At 36.7% G+C, this 22,786-nt stretch overlaps 1 protein-coding gene across 5 annotated transcripts in view; it reads right to left on the reverse strand.

The window, feature by feature from the left end:
• Positions 1-22,786, reverse strand: part of DENND4A (DENN domain containing 4A) — a 134,969-nt gene that overhangs the window by 66,299 nt on the left and 45,884 nt on the right. For all 5 annotated transcript variants that reach the window (XM_081227614.1, XM_081227615.1, XM_081227612.1 and 2 more), the window contains 5 exons: positions 9,371-9,440; positions 7,652-7,821; positions 6,593-6,834; positions 2,583-2,649; positions 1,126-1,184 (listed from right to left, as the gene is read on the reverse strand). In XM_081227614.1, the coding sequence (XP_081083740.1) occupies positions 1,126-1,184; positions 2,583-2,649; positions 6,593-6,834; positions 7,652-7,821; positions 9,371-9,440 (608 nt within the window). The remainder of the gene's footprint in view (positions 1-1,125; positions 1,185-2,582; positions 2,650-6,592; positions 6,835-7,651; positions 7,822-9,370; positions 9,441-22,786) is intronic.

Genomic DNA, 22,786 nt, shown 5'->3' on the forward strand with positions numbered 1-22,786 from the left:
TGAAATATTTGTTGGAAATAAAAAGGAATGAAGAACTGATACATGCTATAACGTGGATAAACATTGGAAACATGCTAAGTGAAAAAAGCCAAACACAAAAGGCCACATTTTATATGATTCCATTTATATGAAATGTCCAGGACAGGCAAATCTGAAGCGAAAGAAGCAGATCAGCAGTTGCCTAGGGCTGGGAAGGGTGTGTGTGTGTGTGTTTGTATATATAGGGATGGGAGGGGTAAGGGAGGGTAACTGCTAAAGGGTACAGGGTTTTTCTGGAGCTATGAAAATGTTCTAAAATTGATTATAGTGATAGTTGCAGAAGTCTGTGAATGTGATCATTGAATTGTACAATTTAACTGGGTGAATTGTATGGTATGTGAATTATATATCAATAAAGCCATTACCAAAAAATAAAAAAAGGCTCTTGGGTAATGTAGAATTGTTTTAAAGTAGTCTCAGTCAGTATTTCTAATTTATTCTCAGCTCAAACAAAAGTTAAGAAAACACTGGTCACTCTGGGCCAAGACCTGGTGATGAAATAATCTGCAATTCTTACAAAATTAATGTCAAAGATGGCAGCTGGTCTCCCTTAGGTATGTGCTACAAAATAACTTAATTATATTGTAAGTATTTCCCTGCTAGAAAAATTACACAGCTAATTAAATTTCAAGAAATGATATTTAAGAAAAAACATATTTCATAATCTCTCTGAACTTTTAAGGTGATGAAATACATTATTCTATTCCATGGGCTAGTATTTATAAGTAACTTTTTATTGGGGGGTTAAATTTAAGATTAATTGCATTTGAATGTTCTTCAGAGGATATTTAAAGCTAAAAAGATATTGTTTTCATAATCTACAGACATATATACGTATTTATGTAGTTGTATGTACTTAATCATAATAAATGGATACACAAAATACCAAACACTATTGTAAAAGATTTTCTGTGTTCTTTAAGACCTTTAACCTCACTGTTGAGTAAAAGAAATTTAGGTAAGAAACAATTAAATGAGAAGTATTTCCATCGACACTTGCAATTTTCCCCAGGAAAGAGAGAAAATACTTGAATGTTACTTTAGCTCACACTACATTTAGAGAAACACAAATGAAGTTTTACTTGCCTTAGCGGAAGAGGTGAAGAAACAGGCTGACTGAGAATCAGATTATCATGTGGTGATAACTGAAAATAGATTTAAAATAAAGTATTTGAAATATAAAGATGAACTTTAAAACACCACCTTCCAGAAAAAAACATATATATATAGACGATGCCCACAAAGTTTCAATATCCCCATTCACCAGTATAGGAACCATGTATATCACTAAGATCCTGAAAAATATGTCCTGATGACTGACCTCTTCTAACTACTAACTCTTCTTACTCTGAATCCTATCTCTTTTCTTCTGTTTCTCAACATTTCCCTGATGCCATTTAACAAATCTGTGTCGAGAGACTAAATTATTCATTTAATACAGTAAAACCAGAGTTAGCAAACCTATGGCCTCAAGGCAAATCCACAGGCCACCTGCTTTTATAAATAAAGTCTTATTAAAATAAAGCCATGCACATTTGTTTACGTGTTACCTATAGGTGCTTTTGTGCAATGAAAGCAGAGCTGAATATTTTCCAGAGAGACAGTATGGCCTTTACTGTAAAGACTGAAACACTGTTTCGGCCTCAACATAAAAAACTTGCCAACTTCTGCTATAAAACATATCTTTTATGTGTATTCAAACTGAGTGTGCTATATGTATTCTGGCACTAAATAGCAAGAAGTAACTTGGGATGATATGTAGATATGCAGACTACTTATAAAGCTTATCAAAATGATATTTTTCTAGACATTTAATCTGTATCAATATATTAATGCAATTAATTTAATCTACATTTAAAATTTTATGCAGATTTATACAAATTTGCAAATATCTATTTATAAATGATTTCTAATTTTGAATGATACTCCATTAAGGGCTGTGATAAATACAAGGCACATATAGTGATAATACATGAAATAATTTCTCAAAATCACTTCAAAAATCGTGATTAAATAGATTCAAAAGACAACTTACATATAAAGAGCATAGACAAAAAAGAAATGTAAATAAAAGATGAAAGATAAAGTCAACAGGGAAAAGAGATGGGGAAAATAATTTATGTTCACTTTAAACTTCCTCCTCTCACAAAGGTATGAGCAATTCTTCCTGCAATATATGAAAACATACAGCTTTTTCTTTTATCTCTTCTAATACATTTAACTTAGGGAATAAGTGCCAAAGGCACAAATGTTCAAATACCAAGAATAAATTTAGGGAAAGCAGTGCCTTTTTACGTGTTCAAAACATCTACTGCTGTCTACTTCTTTAACTCTGCAACGCTTTATCTAAGAGGAAACATTAGATGTCTGTCCGGGAGGCAGTTAATAGAACCATAAGGGTCCAAACTCCAACGTAAAACAGTATCTGGTTCTCTTTTGATTTCATTTGATTTTTTTTACCCATATAAAATTGTTATTCTTATGGTACATTTTGACAGAGTCAATAATTATTTAACAGGGCACTTACATCATGAAAATCTTACCTGAACTAAAATCCGTGGTCTCTGAGGAGATGGAAAAGGAACTTTATGCATAAAATGAGAAATATGCCTTAAAAACAAACAAACAAACACCTGATTGATTCCAAAGTGAATACTATATGCTATAAAGGTCAACATGTCACCACAAGTCCAGGTTGAGTCAAAAGCTCTGTGTACCTATAATTTCGAAATCCTTGCTACTACAAAAGCAAGTGAACAAACAACAACCAAAAATCATTTGTCCCAGGAAAGTTGCTTCTATCTAAACCCACCCACAAACTTTTCATATTAATACTTTCTCACATTCAATAACGCTTGTGTTATTAATGTCTGAAAAGCCACTGTAACTTCTACCTCTCCCTAAGAAGATAACAAACAATGTATCAGAGATGTGGACATTACCAAAGAAGCTAATTCTTGCATATACTTTTTAGTCAATTGCTCATTTTTTAAAAATGAAGCAATATACTTTTTAGTCAATTGCTCATATTCTAAAAATGAAGCAACCACTGAGTACCACAGAAAAATGAAAGAGTTTAGCTGTTTCTAAAACATGAACAATATACTTTCTATTAACAATAGGTTAAAAATTCTATTACTGATTTTATGGGTTTTTTCCCCAGAAGAGAACAGATAAGAATCTAGATTGATGGGTTTTGTTTTGAACACCATGGAAAAGAAAAAAGGCAGCAATAGTGAACAATCCTTTCTTAAGGAATGAGTTATTTTATTTCTCTATTACTTTTAAACTATTTCCAAATCATCTTGGTTTCAGAACTGAGATAATTTCAACTGGATACAAAACATCAGAAGAGAAAATTATTAATTTTTTACAAACATGTTTTGACTGCCTGCTATATATAAGATACTGCCAGACATGTTGGGAATTATTTTTTAAAAAGCCATATACTACCAGTTTCTACTATTAAGATACTCACAATCTAAGAACAAAAAGATAAGGGGAATGAGTTCCAGAGGACACATATCTGCTTGCATTATGTGAAATAGTTAGAATAGTAGAAAACAAAGTGTGATCCATGAATACCTAAAGATCCCCAAGACCCATTCAGGGAGAATCTGCAAGGTCAAAGGTACTTTTTAAAGACACCGTTTGCCATTTTCACTGTGTTGATATTTGCACTGATGGTGCAAAAGCATTGTGGATAAAACTGCTGCCCCTTACTATGAATCAAGGAAATGGCACTGAACTGTAGCTGTTGTATTCAGTTTCACTTAAGAATGTCTCGGATGAAGCAGTAAATACTATTAATTTTATTAAATTTTGACTCTGCAGTGTATACTTATAAATAATCTGTGTGATGAAAGGGGAAGAATGCATAAAGCACTTCTGCTGCATACAGGAGTACGATGTTTGTCGTGAGGAAGAGCACTTGTGTGACTGAGTTGTGAGTGAATTAGCTGTTTTTGTTTTGCTGTGTTTCCACAGAATGCCATTTTTCCTTGAAAGAACAAAAGACATATTAACGTTATCCAATGTGGGTATTTAGTAGATATTTTCTACATTAAAATGAACAAAGTGAGGCTATTGCTTCAAGAAAAATAACTTACAGTACTTGTTGCCAATAATTAAATTCAAGCTTTCCAATAAAAAGAAATATAGTACTGTCACATGCTATAATACGGATGAACCTTGGAAACATTACAAAAAGATGAAAGGATCCAGTCAAAGAAGACCACGTAAGTTGCTTAGAGCTGAGTGGATGAGCGGGGAATGGGGCAGGACACCTAATGGGCATGGGGTTTCTTTTAGGGGATGAAAATGTTCTAAAATTAGATTTTGGTAATGGTTGTACACCCTGTGAATGCATGTTTTAAAAAAACATTGAATTGTATACTAATTTAAATGGGTGAACTGTGTGATATGTGAATTATATTTCAATAAAGCTGCTTTTAAAGTCAAGGGAGAAATCAAAATGGAATACTAAAACCTTTTTCTCAGTTAACCCCAAAGGAGGAACAAACAAACAAATAAGTAAATAAATTCAAGCTTTCAAGTGAAAATTAGAATCTTGCTACAATAAACTTGACAATTTCTCAATACTCAAAAATTTTTCTGGGCTTCCCTGGTGGCGCAGTGGTTGAGAGTCCGCCTGCCGATGCAGGGGACACGGGTTCGTGCCCCTATCCCGGAAGATCCCACATGCCGCGCAGCGGCTGGGCCCGCGAGCCATGGCCGCGGAGCCTGTGTGTCCGGAGCCTGTGCTCCGCAACGGGAGAGGCCACAGCAGTGAGAGGCCCGCGTACAGCAAAAAAAAAAAAAAAAAAAAAAAAAAAAATTTTTCTGATGTAGGTGGTTATATTCACAAATCTGATTTTTAAATTTTGATAGCGAGATGTATCTATGTTTAAACTCAGTGAACCAGTATTTTCCAAATGACCAATGTACGATGCTACAGAATCACACATGTATAAAAGTTCCACTCAAAGAGATAGACCAATAGATTTTACTGTAACAGAGAAAGTTCACCATTAAAGTTTTAGATTCCACATTGACAGTAACCTATAATAAACTATACTTGTCAAGCTTTGGTGCACTGTCAAAAAAGAAAATCCACAATTTTCTGAAAAGACTATTCAAATGCCCTCCCTTTTCCACATACATATTTGTGTGAGGCCATGTTTTTTTCATTACATCAACCAAAACAACATATTGCAACAGAATGAAAGCACAAGCATATATGAGAACCTAGCTATGGGACTTTCCTGGCAGTCCAGTGGTTAAGACTCTGTGCTCCCAATATAGGGGGCATGGGTTCCATGCCTGGTTGGGGAACTAAGATCCCGCATGCCACATGGCCAAAAAAAAAATTAAAATAAGATAAAATGAGAACCTAGTTATGTTCAATTAAGCCAGACATTAGAGATTTGCAAAAAATGTAAAACAATGTCACTCTTCTTCCTAATTTTTTTGTTTTAGGAAATGCTTATTTAAAAAAAAGAGAGAGATATTTATGATAACATGTAATGGGTTTATCATTTTTTAAAATAAATTAATAATTTTTTTTTTTTTTTTTGCGGTACGTGGGCCTCTCACTGTTGTGGCCTCTCCCATTGTGGAGCACAGGCTCCAGACACGCAGGCTCAACGGCCATGGCTCATGGGCCCAGCCGCTCCACGTCACGCGGGATCCTCCCGGACCGGGGCATGAACCCGTGTCCCCTGCATCGGCAGGCAGACTCTCAACCACTGCGCCACCAGGGAAGCCCAATAAATATTTTTGAAGTTCTCCGTTTTAATTTCTAATGTATATTAATAGATATAACACATTAAAAAAAGCTCTTTGGGGGGGTCTTCATTTTTAAGAGTATAAAGTGGTCCTGAGACCAAAAAATTTGAGAACTGGTAGATTAGAATACTGAGATGTGGGCAGAAAACTGCAAGGAAAAATTATAAAGTAATATTTTACATTGAATGTTCTTACAATAATTCTATCACTTTCAACTATCATTAGAATCACAGAATTCTGCCTAAGAACACAAAAGAGCTTAAGTGATAGATGATACAAAATAAACAATAGTCAAATAGACAGTGGTGATGTTTAGATCTCATTTGTGTCAAACCTTGCTACATTAAAGATTATTCAGTTTTAGTGATCTTCAAGTAAATCACAAAAATTTTAAAAAGAATAAAAAATATGTTTATCTAATTTTTCCTTTAAATTCATATCTAAAAATAGTAAGGAATATTTTAAAGGTTCATATAAACCCAAATTATATGTAAAGTAAGAATTAACAAAACTTGTAAAAAATGCTAATTAGGATCTCCAAACTTCACAAGAGTATCAAAAAGATGAAACATTTATTTCATTTTGTTAGAGTAAAATAACAAAACTGTAGGTATAATAGAGAAATATTACCTGACTGAATCAACCAAACTTTTTTTCTCTTGAAAAATCTAGCTTCCAAATAAAATTTACTCAATTACCAGTACAAATACACCACACATAATGGAAAGAGCTGCCAAATTTTGAACCAAGAAGGCTTCTAACTTACTTCTCAATTGGAAGGACATGAGGTCCAGAGATGGAATAACGATATAGAAAAGTCAGAAACTTCCTGAATGCATCAAAAAAAGGCCAGTGAGAGAGAAGACAGATGCATTTACTAGTGTGAATTGTCTTGGAACTATCAGACTTCTCATCTGCTGATGATGCTAAACCCAAAAGAAATCTCTGTTTTTCTGTGAGATTCTCTTCAGAGTATGGTTCATAAAACTGAATAGCAGCACCATAGACCTGGAAAACAAGTAATATATTTGATAAATATGCCTTATATCATTTATTCCAATCACATCATTAGTTAAATATTTAATGGATGAACTATTAGGAGCCATTATGTGCCTATGAGCCAAGCAAGGTGCCAGGTACCAGAAACCCAGTGGTGAAGAGATATCGCTCTTGCTTTCTTGAAGTACGTTAAAACATCGACAAAAACAACAAAACTACACAGCGCAACTCTCATGTCTCATTACTGGGGAAAAAAAGGTGTTTTAATTAAATTGCATTTGTTTTATAAAGAGTAAAAGCAATTGTATCAATATTCTCTATAAGAAAATGATTGAAACTAATTATTTAATAGAGAGTGGGACAGAATTTTAGATAAGGAAATACAAATTCCAACTTCAGACAATTCACTGAATTTCTCTAGACCTCAATTTCCCAATATATAAAATGAAGATTTTAGACTAGATGATTTCCAAAGTCCATTCCAACAATATAACAGTTTATGATTCTAAATAACACTGCATATTTAATAATGTTTTTAGTATTACTTTAAAGTTTCTGTAACACAGAAAACGAAGCAACGAAGGATCATCATTTGATGATGAAAAAAATCTTTCACTATATTCACAAAAAAAGCACTTGGGTATATGGGACAGAATGAAATTCTCTTTTCCTATGTGTCTGGATATAGTTATTTTAACAAAGTGGAAGAGGTGCGCATAATAGATTCAATTTAACCAGTTATTTTTTCTATCATTCCTGCATATAAAACTTAAGACTTGAAAATGTACAAGAAATTTGCAGATATCATTTGTTAAACATATAGTACCTTTTCAGCTGAGGCTCCAGTTAACACAAATGTAGAAAATACAGGGAGAGGGTATTTGCTATTTGGTGGCCAACATTCAATAGTTGCACCCATTGGTAAACAAAATAGGGGAACAGATTCTGGGAGTGAGAATGACTCATAATCTTCTTGAGGGTATCTACAAATTAGACCTATAAAAACAATAAAAATATTAGCTCATCATGTCTTGAATTTAGGGGCTCATAATTTGAATGATGCTAAAATGCTTTATTATTTAACACTTTTAGAAGACCAAAACATTATATATATGTTCACCAAGTAACTCTGAATACTTTAGTAGGATTCATATAGATTTTAATCCTCAAACTATTCATATTAACTACGTAATATTTATCAAGCTTCATCCACAAAGGCTAGTAAGGTAAACAAGAAAAGATTATTCTAAAGAAACATACACAAATATAAACACAATCCTAAAAATTCATTTTGTGGTCACACTGCCTTAAAGCATATGAACATACTATTTTTTTTGAAATGTTCAAATGCATATATCCACTTCACTAGCTTTCAATAACTTTCCCTTAGGGTTTTTTTGACACATTAAAATAGATATTCTATAGGACTATATATATAACTTCTAGGACAAATACACAAAAAAATAGAAGTCACATATTTACAATGTCTTCAAAATAGTATCAGCTTAACCCCAGCTTCTGAATAATCCCAGATTATATGAAAATAGAGTTTCAAGTGCCATATTATTTCATGTTAAATAGACTAGTCTAGAGAGTAGTCCAGGTATCTTCTACCTGACAAACCCTCGGAGCAGACTCTTGTCCTGGATTTTGTGGGACTAGAAACAGTAAATAGGTTCCCTGACCTTGAACCCTTAAAGTCAAGTGGAAACCATCACCAGACATGATGTTAAATACAAAATGATAAACTAAGAATATCAGTGGTTGGTCTGCCACATTAATATCTGTTTGACTTTGGAGAAATCATGTACCTATAGGTCTCTGGTTTTCTCATCTATAAAGTGAGATGAACTAGATATAAAGGTCCAAGGCAGTTCTAAAATTCTCTAATTATATGCTAGCCAGCCAGTTAATCCCATGAGGAATTACAGTTAACTCTCCATTATTTTCTCAAGTCATGAAGTAATGGTATAGCCTTTAAGTAACTATAGAAATAGCGATGAACTATGGACCCCAGAAAATCACAGGTAGAAGGTAGGAGTCTAGGACACTAACTTTAAAAATTTATTTTTTAAAAGGTTGAATCTGCTCTCTTGTACATAATTTGATATTTTGAGGTTTCTGGCAATTCAACTATGCATTATAAAATTACAAGTTAGTTTACAATATTTCAGATTATTTTGAAATATAATTACATATGAACTATAGATTTGATTAAATTTAATATAAATATTAAGGAAACATTAATTTTAAAGGACAATAAATACTTTTCCACATTTTCTACTGATTTAAAAACTTAAAGAGAATGGTATCTACTGATTAGTTATTTACTTAAACCTAATATTTTAAAAACCTTGCCTTCTTTTAAAATTAATATTCCATTAAGCATTCAATAAAGTATGGATGAAGACAAAACAATCAAAAGACATGGGTTATAGTCCCAGTCCTGACACTAACACATTGTAAGACAGGTTTTGTTTTTTTTCTTTAATCTTATTGGCCCCATAATACATTTATAAAGTATTCCATGAAAAATTATACTTACCAGCTTTGTAAGATATAGTGTTAGTCTTTGCCACCGATTTTTTATAACATAAGTACACTGCTGATCCCCACTGAATTAAAAAAAAAAGGAAATATCATTAAATTGTAAAAGGTAGTAACTTAATAAAATGGAATCTCTTTGATCTCTCCGGTATGTATTTCCTAAGATGTAGTGACAGATTTCTTTCTATTTTCACTTGGTTATTTTGTCAGCATTTTATTGGAGTTATTGCCTAATTTTCTTTCAGAAGTAAAATGTAACATATTTTCCCCTTACGATAGCAATAACATGAGGATAACGACCCTTTAAAACAAAACTAAACCACAAAAATTTAGATTTTATTCTAAGTCCAAACTCTGGGCAGAAATGATAAAAAGAAATACCTACTCGTGTATGTAGACCTTTCTTTTGATTCCACAACACCTTTCAGATATTGCCAGATTTTTCTCCAGTTCTTTATACCAAAACTCAAGAGTTGTAATTTGCCATATCCATTTCCTTATTTCCTATTCTTTCATGAATGCATTCCAAACCAGGTTTTAATCCCATCATTTTTTAAAAGAACACTTTAATGACTTTAATGATGCCAAATGTAACAGTTGATTCCTAGTCTTCATCTTTTTCAACCTCTCAGCAGATTTTGATACCACTAATGACTCCCTTCCTGAAACATTTTCCTTTCTTGGCTTTTGAGGCGTCACACTCTCCTGGGTCCCTGGCCACCAAATCTCTGGTCAGTCCTCAATCTCCCTTGTAGCATCCCCTCTCTTTTCCTGATCATTAAATGTGATCTTTTCTTTACTTTCTCTAAATGATCTCATCTATTTAGTACCATGCCTTTAAATAACAGCTACTCTTCAAAGAGTCTCAAATTCCTAGTCCCAGCTACAAATGAGATGAAGAAGACTATGGGTAAAGCAGATTTGGGGGCAAAGAAAAGGAGTTTTAGACATCCAAGCATAGAGTCAAATTCAGGTAAGGCGAGAAGTCTGAAATGGATATGTAACTTAGGAGATGTCACCACTTGACATGAGGTGGTGACAGATACATTCACGGAGCACATTTCCTCACCTCCTTCAGGCCTCAACTCAAATGCCACTTTATTAGACAGCCTTCCTTTCATCACCTTATATACAATAACAAGTCTCCCTCTACCCTCCCCAGTCCTCCCTACTGCCCCTATCTGTTTTGTTTTTTTTTTTTCTTTTTTTCCATGCATAGATAGCACTTACCACCACTGGGCATATTGTATATTCTCTAATTTATTATCTGCCTCCCACCACTAGAACATAAGCTCCATGATGGTAAGGGCTTTGTTTTGTCCACTGCTGTACCTAGCACCCAAAACAGTGCCTATTATGTAGAAATACTTAATAAATACTTGTTAAAGGAATAAATGTGAGGGGATGTGTTTGTGCATACATGATGGAGAGTGCCTACATGGACCAGTATATGAGGACAGATACTTAGCACTGAGAACAAATATATAAAGAAAATACACTTATGTTAAGAAATACATTTTTTAAATATTAAGAGATTACCATAACAAACACCCATTTACTCACCCCCTAGTTTTAACAAATGTTAACAATGACCTTATTTGCTTCCGATATTTTCATTTATAAAGAAACAAAAAAATTACAGATTTAACTAAAACCTCATCTTCCATCCCTTTCTGTCCTCTAGAGATTGAGGCATCACCTTCCATCCCTTTCTGTCCTCTAACTACTAGCCTGAAGCTAGCGCATTTCATTCACATGCACTTTAAAAATTTCTACTACGTAAATATACACATCTTTAAGTACGTATCATTGTTTTGTATGCTTTATAACTTTATATAAACGGTGATGCGCTGAATATACTCCTTTATGGCTTGCTTTCTCACTCATCAAAATGATTATGAGAATTAGTTACGTTGATACAGATCTACTTTCTTCATCTGAACCGCTGGATTCTATTAATGAAAGAAACATAGTTTCTTTTATCCATTCCCTTACTGAGGGACATTTAGGTTGTTTCCTTTTGGGGGGACTATTATGAACAATGATACAATAAGTTGGCTCATCATCTAGAAATTTTCCACTTTCTTAAACGTTTTCAATATGTCCCCAGCAGATAAGTATGTTAAATCCTACTTATTTAGGACATTAAGTTATGCTCATTGCTCTGTTGGGATTTTGTTTTTTAATAAACATTTCAATATTTTTGCATCAAAAGAATGGATGTATAAAATTCAAGTGGATATTATGAATGTAGGCAAACTGGACTTTTAGTTTATCTGGTGGGTAAAAAATTTATAAAGGGTCCTGTATTGCAAAGTCTCAACTCCAGTTCCCAATAAGCCAAATTTGTAAAGATAACAAAATAACCTTCAATAACTTTTGTGATGATAAAAAAGGAACTATATATGACCATGTGGATATGGTAGAAACTGAAAGGAATAACCTAAAATAAAAAACAAAGACTTAAAGTAAAAGTTATAAGGGCTCTGGAAGAAAAGAGCCAAGGATACAAGAAGCTTCTTCTAAATTTCTTCTTATACAAAGGTTCAGCAAAAAAGAAAGTAGAAGAGCCAATGTTCTTAAAATACTTTAAACATTTAACCCATAAAATATCCACACTGTGGTTTGCCATGGAAAAAACCTTTCTTCTGGAATTAGGTGCATGATTTAACTACTTGGTTTGTTAATAACTCCGCTTTTCTAAATCAACTTGCTAAATCAAACACTGACATTCCTGAAAAGTGGTAAAACAAGAGCCATTTGTAGAGAATATTAAAACATACTCTCAATGAGTTAAAAACTGAGGAGAAAGTCCCAAATTGGCCAAAAAGTTGCTGTGTGAATCAAAGCACCTGGACTAAACATCCTTAACTACACATTTTTGCAGTTTTGGACCATATGACACTCTTAAGTTCTCTTCCAGCTCTAAAATATTACTGTTCTATTCTAAATCAATCAAAGTCCAAATCACTTAAGGCTTATGGTTCAAAGGTTAAAAAACTAGTAATTTTTTTTTTTTTTTTTTTGCAGTATGCGGGCCTCTCACTGTTGTGGCCTCGGAGCACAGGCTCCGGACGCACAGGCCCAGCGGCCATGGCTCACGGGCCCAGCCGCTCCATGGCATGTGGGATCCTCCCAGACCAGGGCACAAACCCGTATCCCCTGCATCGGCAGGCAGACTCTCAAACACTGCGCCACCAAGGAAGCCCAAAAAACGTAATTCTTGAAAACTTTTGCCACAAGCTTTTATTTTTAAAAATAAATTTATTTATTATTTTTTAAATTTTGTCTGCATTGGGTCTTTGTTGCTGCGCACGGGCTTTCTCTAGTTGCTGCAAGCAGGGGCTACTCTTTGTTGTGGTGCTCGGGCTTCTCATTGTGGTGGCTTCTCTTGTTGTGGAGCACAAGTTCTAGGTGCACGGGCTCAGTAGCTGTGGCTCGTGGGCTCTACAGCGCAGGCGCAGTAGTTGTGGCCCACGGGCTTAGTTGCTCTGCAACATGTGGGATCTTCCAGACTAGGGCTCGAACCCATGTCCCCTGAATTGGCAGGCGGATTCTTGACCACTGCACCACCAGGGAAGGCTCCTTGCATTTCTTTTTTTTTAACATCTTTATTGGAGTATAAATGCTTTACAATGGTGTGTTAGTTTCTGCTTTATAACAAAGTGAATCAGTTATACACATACATATATCCCCATATCTCTTCCCTCTTGCGTCTCCCTCCCTATCCCACCCCTCTAGGCGGTCACAAAGCACTGAGCTGATCTCCCTGAGTTATGAGGCTGCTTCCCACTAGCTATCTATTTTACGTTTGGTAGTGTATATATATCCGTGCCACTCTCTCACTTTGTCCCAGCTTACCCTTCCCCATCCCCATGTCCTCAAGTCCACTCTCTAGTAGGTCTGTCTGTGTCTTTAATCCCGTCTTACCTCAAGGTTCTTCATGATGATTTTTTTTTTCTTTTAGATTCCATATATATGTGTTAGCATACGGTATTTGCTTTTCTCTTTCTGACTTACTTCACTCTGTATGACAGACTCTAGGTCCATCCACCTCACTACAAATAACTCAATTTCGTTTCTTTTTATGGCTGAGTAATATTCCATTGTAGATATGTGCCACATCTTCTTTATCCATTCATCTGTTGATGGACACTTAGGTTGCTTCCATGCCCTGGCTATTGTAAATAGAGCTGCAATGAACATTGTGGTACATGACTCTTTTGGAATTATGGTTTTCTCAGGGTATATGCCCAGTAGTGGGATTGCTGGGTCGTATGGTAGTTCTATTTTTAGTATTTTAAGGAACCTCCATACTGTTCTCCATAGTGGCTGTATCAATTTACATTCCCACCAACAGTGCAAGAGGGTTCCCTTTCTCCACACCCTCTCCAGCATTTACTGTTTGTAGATTTTTTGATCATGGCCATTCTGACTGGTGTGAGATGATATCACATTGTAATTTTGATTTGCATTTCTCTAATGATTAATGATGTTGAGCATTCTTTCATGTGTTTGTTGGCAATCTGTATATGTTCTTTGGTGAAATGTCTATTTAGGTCTTCTGCCCATTTTGGGATTGTGTTGTTTGTTTTTTTGATATTGAGCTGCATGAGCTGCTTGTAAATTTTGGAGATTAATTCTTTGTCAGTTGCTTCATTTGCAAATATTTTCTCCCATTCTGAGGGTTGTCTTTTCATCTTGTTTATGGTTTCCTTTGCTGTGCAAAAGCTTTTAAGTTTCATTAGGTCCCATTTGTTTATTTTTGTTTTTATTTCCATTACTCTTGGAGGTGGATGAAAAAAGATCTTGCTGTGATTTATGTCATAGAGTGTTGTGCCTATGTTTTCCTCTAAGAGTTTGATAGTGTTTGGCCTTACATTTAGCTCTTTAATCCATTTTGAGTTTATTTTTGTGTATGGTGTAAGGGAGTGTTCTAATTTCATTCTTTTACATGTAGCTGTCCAGTTCTCCCAGCACCACTTATTGAAGAGGCTGTCTTTTCTCCACTGTATATTCTTGCCTCCTTTATCAAAGATAAGGTGACCATATGTGCATGGGTTTATCTCTGGGATATCTATCCTGTTCCACTGATCTATATTTCTGTTTTTGTGCCAGTAACATACTGTCTTGATTACTGTAGCTTTGTAGTATATATATATATATTTTTTTAATTTTAATTTTTATTTTTTTTATTAGTTTCTGCTTTATAACAAAGTGAATCAGTCATACATATACATCTGTTCCCACATCCCTTCCCTCATGCATCTCCCTCCCTCCCACCCTCCCCATCCCACCCCTCCAGGCGGTCACAAAGCACCGAGCTGATCTCCCTGTGCTCTGTAGTATAGTCTGAAGTCAGGGAGCCTGATTCCTCCAGCTCCGTTTTTCTTTCTCAAGATTGCTTTGGCTATTTGGGGTCTTTTGTGTCTCCATACAAATTGTGAAATTTTTTGTTCTAGTTCTGTGAAAAATGCCAGTGGTAGTTTGATAGGGATTGCATTGAATCTGTAGATTGCTTTGGGCAGTAGAGTCATTTTCACTATGTTGATTCTTCCAATCCAAGAACATGGTATATCTCTCCATCTGTTGGTATCATCTTTAATTCCTTTCATCAGTGTCTTATAATTTTCTGCATACAGGTCTTTTGTCTCCTTAGGTAGGTTTATTCCTAGATATTTTATTCGTTTTGATGCAACGGTAAATGGGAGTGTTTTCTTTTTTTTTTTTTTGCAGTATGCGGGCCTCTCACTGTTGTGGTCTCTCCCGTTGCGGAGCATAGGCTCCGGACACGCAGGCTCAGCAGCCATGGCTCACGGACCCAGCCGCTCCGCGGCACATGGGATCTTCCCGGACCGGGGCACGAACCCGTGTCCCCTGCATCAGCAGGCGGACTCTCAACCATTGCGCCACCAGGGAAGCCCAGGAGTGTTTTCTTAATTTCACTTTCAGATTTTTCACCATTAGTGTATAGGAATGCAAGAGATTTCTGTGCATTAATTTTGTATCCTGCTACTTTACCAAATTCATTGATTAGCTCTACTAGTTTTCTGGTAGCATCTTTAGGATTCTCTATGTATAGTATCATGTCATCTGCAAACAGTGACAGCTTTACTTCTTCTTTTCTGATTTGGATTCCTTTTATTTCTTTTTCTTCTCTGATTGCTGTCGCTAAAACTTCCAAAACTATGTTGAATAACAGTGGTGAGAGTGGGCAACCTTGTCTTGTTCCTGATCTTAGTGGAAATGGTTTCAGTTTTTCACCATTGAGGACGATGTTGGCTGTGGATTTGTCATATATGGCCTTTATTTTGTTGAAGTAAGTTCCGTCTATGCCTACTTTCTGGAGGGTTTTTATCATAAATGGGTGTTGAATTTTGTCGAAAGCTTTCTCTGCATCTATTGAGATGATCATATGGTTTTTCTCCTTCAAGTTGTTAATATGGTGTATCACATTGATTGATTTGCGTATATTGAAGAATCCTTGCATTCCTGGGATAAACCCCACTTGTTCATGGTGTATGATCCTTTTAATGTGCTGTTGGATTCTGTTTGCTAGTATTTTGAGGATTTTTTCATGTATATTCATCAGTGATATTGGCCTGTAGGTTTCTTTCTTTCTGAAATCTTTGTCTGGTTTTGGTATCAGGGTGATGGTGGCCCAGTAGAGTTTGGGAGTGTTCCTCCCTCTGCTATATATATACATATATATATATATATATGTGTGTGTATATATATATATATATATATATATTTTTTTTTTTTTTTTGCGGTACGTGGGTCTCTCACCGTTGTGGCCTCTCCCGTTGCAGAGCACAGGCTCCGGAAGCACAGGCTCAGCGGCCATAGCTCACAGGCCCAGCCGCTCCACGGCATGTGGGATCTTCCCGGACCTGGGCAGGAACCCCTGTCACCTGCATCGGCAGGCGGACTCTCAACCACTGAGCCACCGGGGAAGCCCCCTCTGCTATATTTTGGAAGAGTTTGAGAAGGACAGGTGTTAGCTCGTCTCTAAATGTTTCATAGAATTCGCCGGTGAAGCCATCTGGTCCTGGGCTTTTGTTTGTTGGAAGGTTTTTAATCACAGTCTCAATTTCAGTGCTTGTGATTGGTCTCTTCATATTTTCTATTTCTTCCTGGTTCAGTCTTGGAAGCTTGTGCATTTCTAAGAATTTGTCCATGTTTTCCAGGTTGTCCATTTTATTGGCATACAGCTGCTTGTAGTAATCTCTCATGATCCTTTGTATTTCTGCAGTGTCAGTTGTTATTTCCCTTTTTTTCATTTCTAGTTCTATTGATTTGAGTCTTCTCCCTTTTTTTCTTTTTTTTTTTTTTTTTTTGCGGTATGCGGGCCTCCCACTGGTGTGGCCTCTCCCGTTGCGGAGCACGGGCTCCGGACGCGCAGGCTCAGCGGCCACGACCCACAGGCCCAGCCGCTCCACGGCATGTGGGATCCTCCCGGACCGGGGCACGAACCCGTGTCCCCTGCATCGGCAGGCGGACTCTCAGCCACTGCGCCACCAGGGAAGCCCCTCCCTTTTTTTCTTGATGAGTCTGGCTAATGGCTTATCAATTTTGTTTATCTTCTCAAAGAACCAGCTTTTAGTTTTATTGATCTTTGCTATCGTTTCCTTCATTTCTTTTTCATTTATTTCTGATCTGATCTTTATGATTTCTTTCCTTCTGCTAACTTTGGGGTTTTTTTGTTCTTCTTTCTCTAATTGCTTTAGGTGTAAGGTTAGGTTGTTTATTTGAGATGTTTCTTGTCTCTTAAGATAGGATTGTATTGTTAAAAACTTCCCTCTTAGAACTGCTTTTGCTGCATCCTATAGGTTTTGGGTCATCGTGTTTTCATTGCTATCTGTTTCTAGGTATTTTTTGATTGCCTCTTTGATTTCTTCAGTGATCTGTTGGTTATTAAGTAGTGTATTGTTTAGCCTCCATGCATTTGTATTTTTTACAAATTTTTTTCTGTAACTGATATCTAGTCTCATAGCATTGTGGTTGGGAAAGATACTTGATACGATTTCAATTTTCTTAAATTTACCAAGGCTTGATTTGTGACCCAAGATATGATCTATTCTGGAGAATGTTCCATGAGCACTTGAGAAGAAAGTGTATTCTGTTGTTTCTGGATGGAATGTCCTATAAATATCAATTCAGTCCATCTTGTTTAATGTATCATTTAAAGCTTGTGTTTCCTTATTTATTTTCATTCTGGATGCTCTGTCCACTGGCGAAAGTGGGGTGTTAAAGTCCCCTACTATGATTGTGTTACTGTCGATTTCCCCTTTTATGGCTGTTAGTATTTGCCTTATGTATTGAGATGCTCCTATGTTGGGTGCATAAATATTTACAATTGTTACATCTTTTTCTTGGAATGATACATTGATCATTATGTAGTGTCCTTCTTTGTCTCTTGTAATAATCTTTGTTTTAAAGTCTATTTTGTCTGATATGAGAATTGCTAATCAAGTCCAGCAGCACAGAGAGTCCCATATAGGATAAATCCAAGGAGAAACACACCAAGACATATATTAATCAAACTATGAAAAATTAAACACAAAGTAAAAATATTAAAAGAAGCAAGGGAAAAACAACAAATAACATACAAGGGAATCCCCATAAGGTTAACAGCTGATCTTTCAGGAGAAACTCTGCAAGCCAGAAGGGAGTGGCAGGACACATTTAAAGTGATGAAGAGGAAAAACCTACAACCAAGATTACTCTACCCAGCAGGATCTCATTCACATATGATGGAGAAATTAAAACCTTTACAGACAAGCAAACCTAAGAGAATTCAGCACCACCAAAACAGCTTTACAACAAATGCTAAAGGAACTTCTCTAGGCAGGAAACACAAGAGAAGAAAAAGACCTACAAAACAAACCCAAAACAATTAAGAAAATGGTAATAGGAACATACATATCAATACTTACCTTAAATGTAAATGGATTAAATGCTCCAACCAAAGGACATAGACTGGCTGAATGGATACAAAAACAAGACCCGTATATATGCTGTCTACAAGAGACCCACTTCAGACCTAGGGACACATACAGACTGAAAGTGAGGGGATGGAAAAAGATATTCCATGCTGTAAGCTTTTATTTATTTATTTATTTTGTGGTACACGGGCTTCTCACTGTTGTGGCCTCACCCGTTGCGGAGCACAGGCTCTGGATGCGCAGGCTCAGTGGCCATGGCTCACGGGCCTAGCTGCTCGCAGCATGTGGGATCTTCCCAAACTGGGGCACAAACCTGTGTCCCCTGCATCGGCAGGTGGACTCTCAACCACTGAGCCACCAGGGAAGCCCACCATAAGCTTTTAATGGGAGGTGGAGAAGTGGGGGAAATATTTTTTGAGGCCAAAGCTGTAAACCTGGTACAAAAATCACGTATGAACTTGAGGAAAGACTCAACATGCATTTCCTCATGTCCATTAGATTGTTTTTTTGGTTTTGGTTTTTTGGGTTCTTTTCCTCTTGGTTTTGAAAACTAGTAGATGCTTTCAATCAAGCTACCTAATCTCTCCAAATCAAATATAAGCTATAATAACTATACTCTTGAGTATTATCAACTCATCAATAATTTAAACCTAACCATTGCCTGATTCTCCATATACACATTTAACAGGTATGAAAATAAGTTTCCTGCATTGCATGTATATTTTAGTTTTTCTGAACGAGTTAGAAGTCATTGTACGTCTACTCCAAAGATCTAAATTTGCTTTTACTATCTTATAGTCAATGGAAACAAAGAATGTTAAAAGATATAAACCACAACCCATTGCTTAAAAAAAGACACCTACCACTAAGATTAGGGAACTTTCTCTATATTCAGGACTGATACTAGATTTAACAGTAAGACAATAGGATGGCGGAGTAGAAGGATGTGCTCTCACTCCCTCTTGCGAGAACACCAGAATCACAACTAGCTGCTGGACAATCATCGAAAGGAAGACAATGGAACTCACCAAAAAAGATACCCCACATCCAAAGATAAAGGAGAAGCCACAATGAGACGGCAGGAGGGGCGCAACCACAGTAAAATCAAATCCCATAACTTCTGGGTGGGTGACTCACAGACTGGAGAACACTTATACCACAGAAGTCAACCCACTGGAGTGAGGGTTCTGAGCCCCACATTAGGCTTCCCTACCTGGGGTCCGGCAACAGGAGGAGGAATTCCTACAGAATCAGACTTTGAAGTCTACTGGGAATTGATTGCAGGACTTTGACAAGACTGGGGGAAACAGAGACTCCACTCTTGGAGGGCACACACAAAGTAGTGTGTGCATTGGGACCCAGGGGGAAGGAGCAGTGACCCCATAGGAGACTGAAACACACCTACCCGCTACTGTTGGAGGGTCTCTTGCAGAGGCGGGGGGGTGGCTGTGGCTCACCATTGGGACAAGGACACTGGGAGCAGAAGTTCTGGGAAGTACTCCTTGGTGTGAGCCCTCCCAGAGTCTGTCATTAGCCCCACCAACAACTGCCTCAGGCAAAACAACCAACAGGGAGAGAACCCAGCCCCACCCATCAACAGTCAAGTGGATTAAAGTTTTACTGAGCTCTAACCACCAGAGCAACAGTCAGCTCTACCCACCACCAGTCCCTCCCATCAGGAAACTTGCACAAGCCTCTTAGATAGCCTCATCCACCAGAGGGCAGACAGCAGAAGCAAGAAGGACTACAATCCTGCAGCCTGTGGAACAAAAACCACATTCACAGAAAGACAGACAAGATGAAAAGGCAGAGGGCTATGTACCAGATGAAGGAACAAGATAAAACCCCAGGAAAAGAACTAAATGAGGTGGAGATAGGCAACCTTCCAGAAAAAGAATTCAGAATAATGATAGTGAAGATGATCCAGGACTTCGGAAAAAGAATGGAGGCAAAGATCGAGAAGATGCGAGAAATGTTTAACAAAGACCTAGAAGAATTAAAGAACAAATAAACAGAGATGAACAGTACAATAACTGAAATGAAAACTACACTAGAAGGAATCAATAGCAGAATAACTGAGGCAGAAGAACGGATAAGTGACCTGGAAGACAGAATGGTGGAATTCACTGCTGCGGAACAGAATAAAGAAAAAAGAATGAAAAGAAATGAACATAGCCTAAGAGACCTCTGGGACAACATTAAGCACAACAACATTTGCATTATAGGGGTCCCAGAAGGAGAAGAGAGAGAGAAAGGACCCAAGAAAATATCTGAAGAGATTATAGTCGAAAACTTCCCTAACATGGGAAAGGAAATAGCCACCCAAGTCCAGGAAGCGCAGAGAGTCCCATACAGGATAAACCCAAGGAGAAACACGCCGAGACACATAGTAATCAAATTGGCAAAAATTAAAGACAAAGAAAAATTATTGAAAGCAGCAAGGGAAAAACGACAAATAACATACAAAGCAACTCCCATAAGGTTAACAGCTGATTTCTCAGCAGAAACTCTACAAGCCAGAAGGGAGTGGCATGATATACTTAAAGTGATGAAAGTGAAGAACCTACAACCAAGATTACTCTACCTGGCAAGGATCTCCTTCAGATTCAACAGAGAAATCAAAAGCTTTACAGACAAGCAAAAGCTAAGAGAATTCAGCACCACCAAACCAGCTCTACAACAAATGCTAAAGGAACTTCTCTTAGTGGGAAACACAAGAGAAGAAAAGGACCTACAAAAACAAACCCATACAATTAAGAAAATCGTCACAGGAACATACATATCGATAATTACCTTAAACGTGAATGGATTAAACGCTCCAACCAAAAGACACAGGCTTGCTGAATGGATACAAAAACAAGATCCATATACATACTGTCTACAAGAGACCCACTTCAGACCTAGGGACACATACAGACTGAAAGTGAGGGGATGGAAAAAGATATTCCATGCAAATGGAAATCAAAAGAAAGCTGGAGTAGCTATACTCATATCAGATAAAATAGACTTTAAAATAAAGAATGCTACAAGAGACAAGGTAGGAAGGACACTACATAATGATCAAGGGATCAATCCAAGAAAAAGATGTAACAATTATAAATATATATGCACCTAACATAGGAGCACCTCAATACATAAGGCAACTGCTAACAGCTATAAAAGAGGAAATCGACAGTAACACAATAATAGTGGGGGACTTTAACGCCTCACTTACACCAATCGACAGATCATCCAAACAGGAAATTAATAAGGAAACAGAAGCTTTAAATGACACAAGAGACCAGATAGATTTCATTGATATTTATAGGACATTCCATCCAAAAACAGCAGATTACACTTTCTTCTCAAGTGCACATGGAACATTCTCCAGGATAGATCACATCTTGGGTCACAAATCAAGCCTCAGTAAATATAAGAAAATTGAAATCATATCAAGCATCTTTTCTGACCACAACGCTATGAGATTAGAAATGAATTACAGGGAAAAAAATGTAAAAGACACAAACACATGCAGGCTAAACAATATGTTACTAAATAATCAAGAGATCACTGAAGAAATCAAAGAGGAAATAAAAAAATACCTAGAGACAAATGACAATGAAAACACGACAATCCAAAACCTATTTGATGCAGCAAAAGCAGTTCTAAGAGGGAAGTTTATAGCTATACAAGCTTACCTCAAGAAACAAGAAAAATCTCAAATCAACAATCTAAACTTACACCTAAAGGAACTAGACAAAGAAGAACAAAGAAAACTCAGTTAGCAGAAGGAAAGAAATCATAAAGATCAGAGCAGAAATAAATGAAATAGAAACAAAGAAAACAGTAGCAAAGATCAATAAAACTAAAAGCTGGTTCTTTGAGAAGATAAACAAAATTGATAAACCATTATCCAGACTCATCAAGAAAAAGAGGGAGGGGCTTCCCTGGTGGCACAGTGGTTGAGAGTCCACCTGCTGATGCAGGGGACACGGGTTCATGCCCCGGTCCGGGCAGATCCCACGTGCCGTGGGGCAGCTGGGCCCGTGAGCCATGGCCACTGAGCTGCGCATCTGGAGCCTGTGCTCCGCAACAGGAGAGGCCACAACAGTGAGAGGCCCGTGTATGGCAAAAGAAAAAAAAAAAAAGAAAAAGAGGGAGAGGACTCAAATCAATAAAATTAGAAATGAAAAAGGAGAAGTTAAAACAGACACCACAGAAATACAAAGCATCCTAAGAGACTACTACAAGCAACTCTATGCCAATAATATGCACAACCTGGAAAAAATGGAAAAATTCTTAGAAAGGTATATCCTTCCACAACTGAACCAGGAAGAAACAGAAAATATGAACAGACCAATCACAAGTAATGAAATTGAAACTGTGATTAAAAATCTTCCAACAAACAGAAGTCCAGGACCAGATGGCTTTAAAGGTGAACTCTATGAAACATTAACAGGAGAGCTAACACCCATCCTTCTCAACTC

This window comes from Mesoplodon bidens, assembly GCF_964165515.1.
Source record: "Mesoplodon bidens genome assembly, chromosome: 3".
Classification (NCBI taxonomy): domain Eukaryota; kingdom Metazoa; phylum Chordata; class Mammalia; order Artiodactyla; family Ziphiidae; genus Mesoplodon; species Mesoplodon bidens.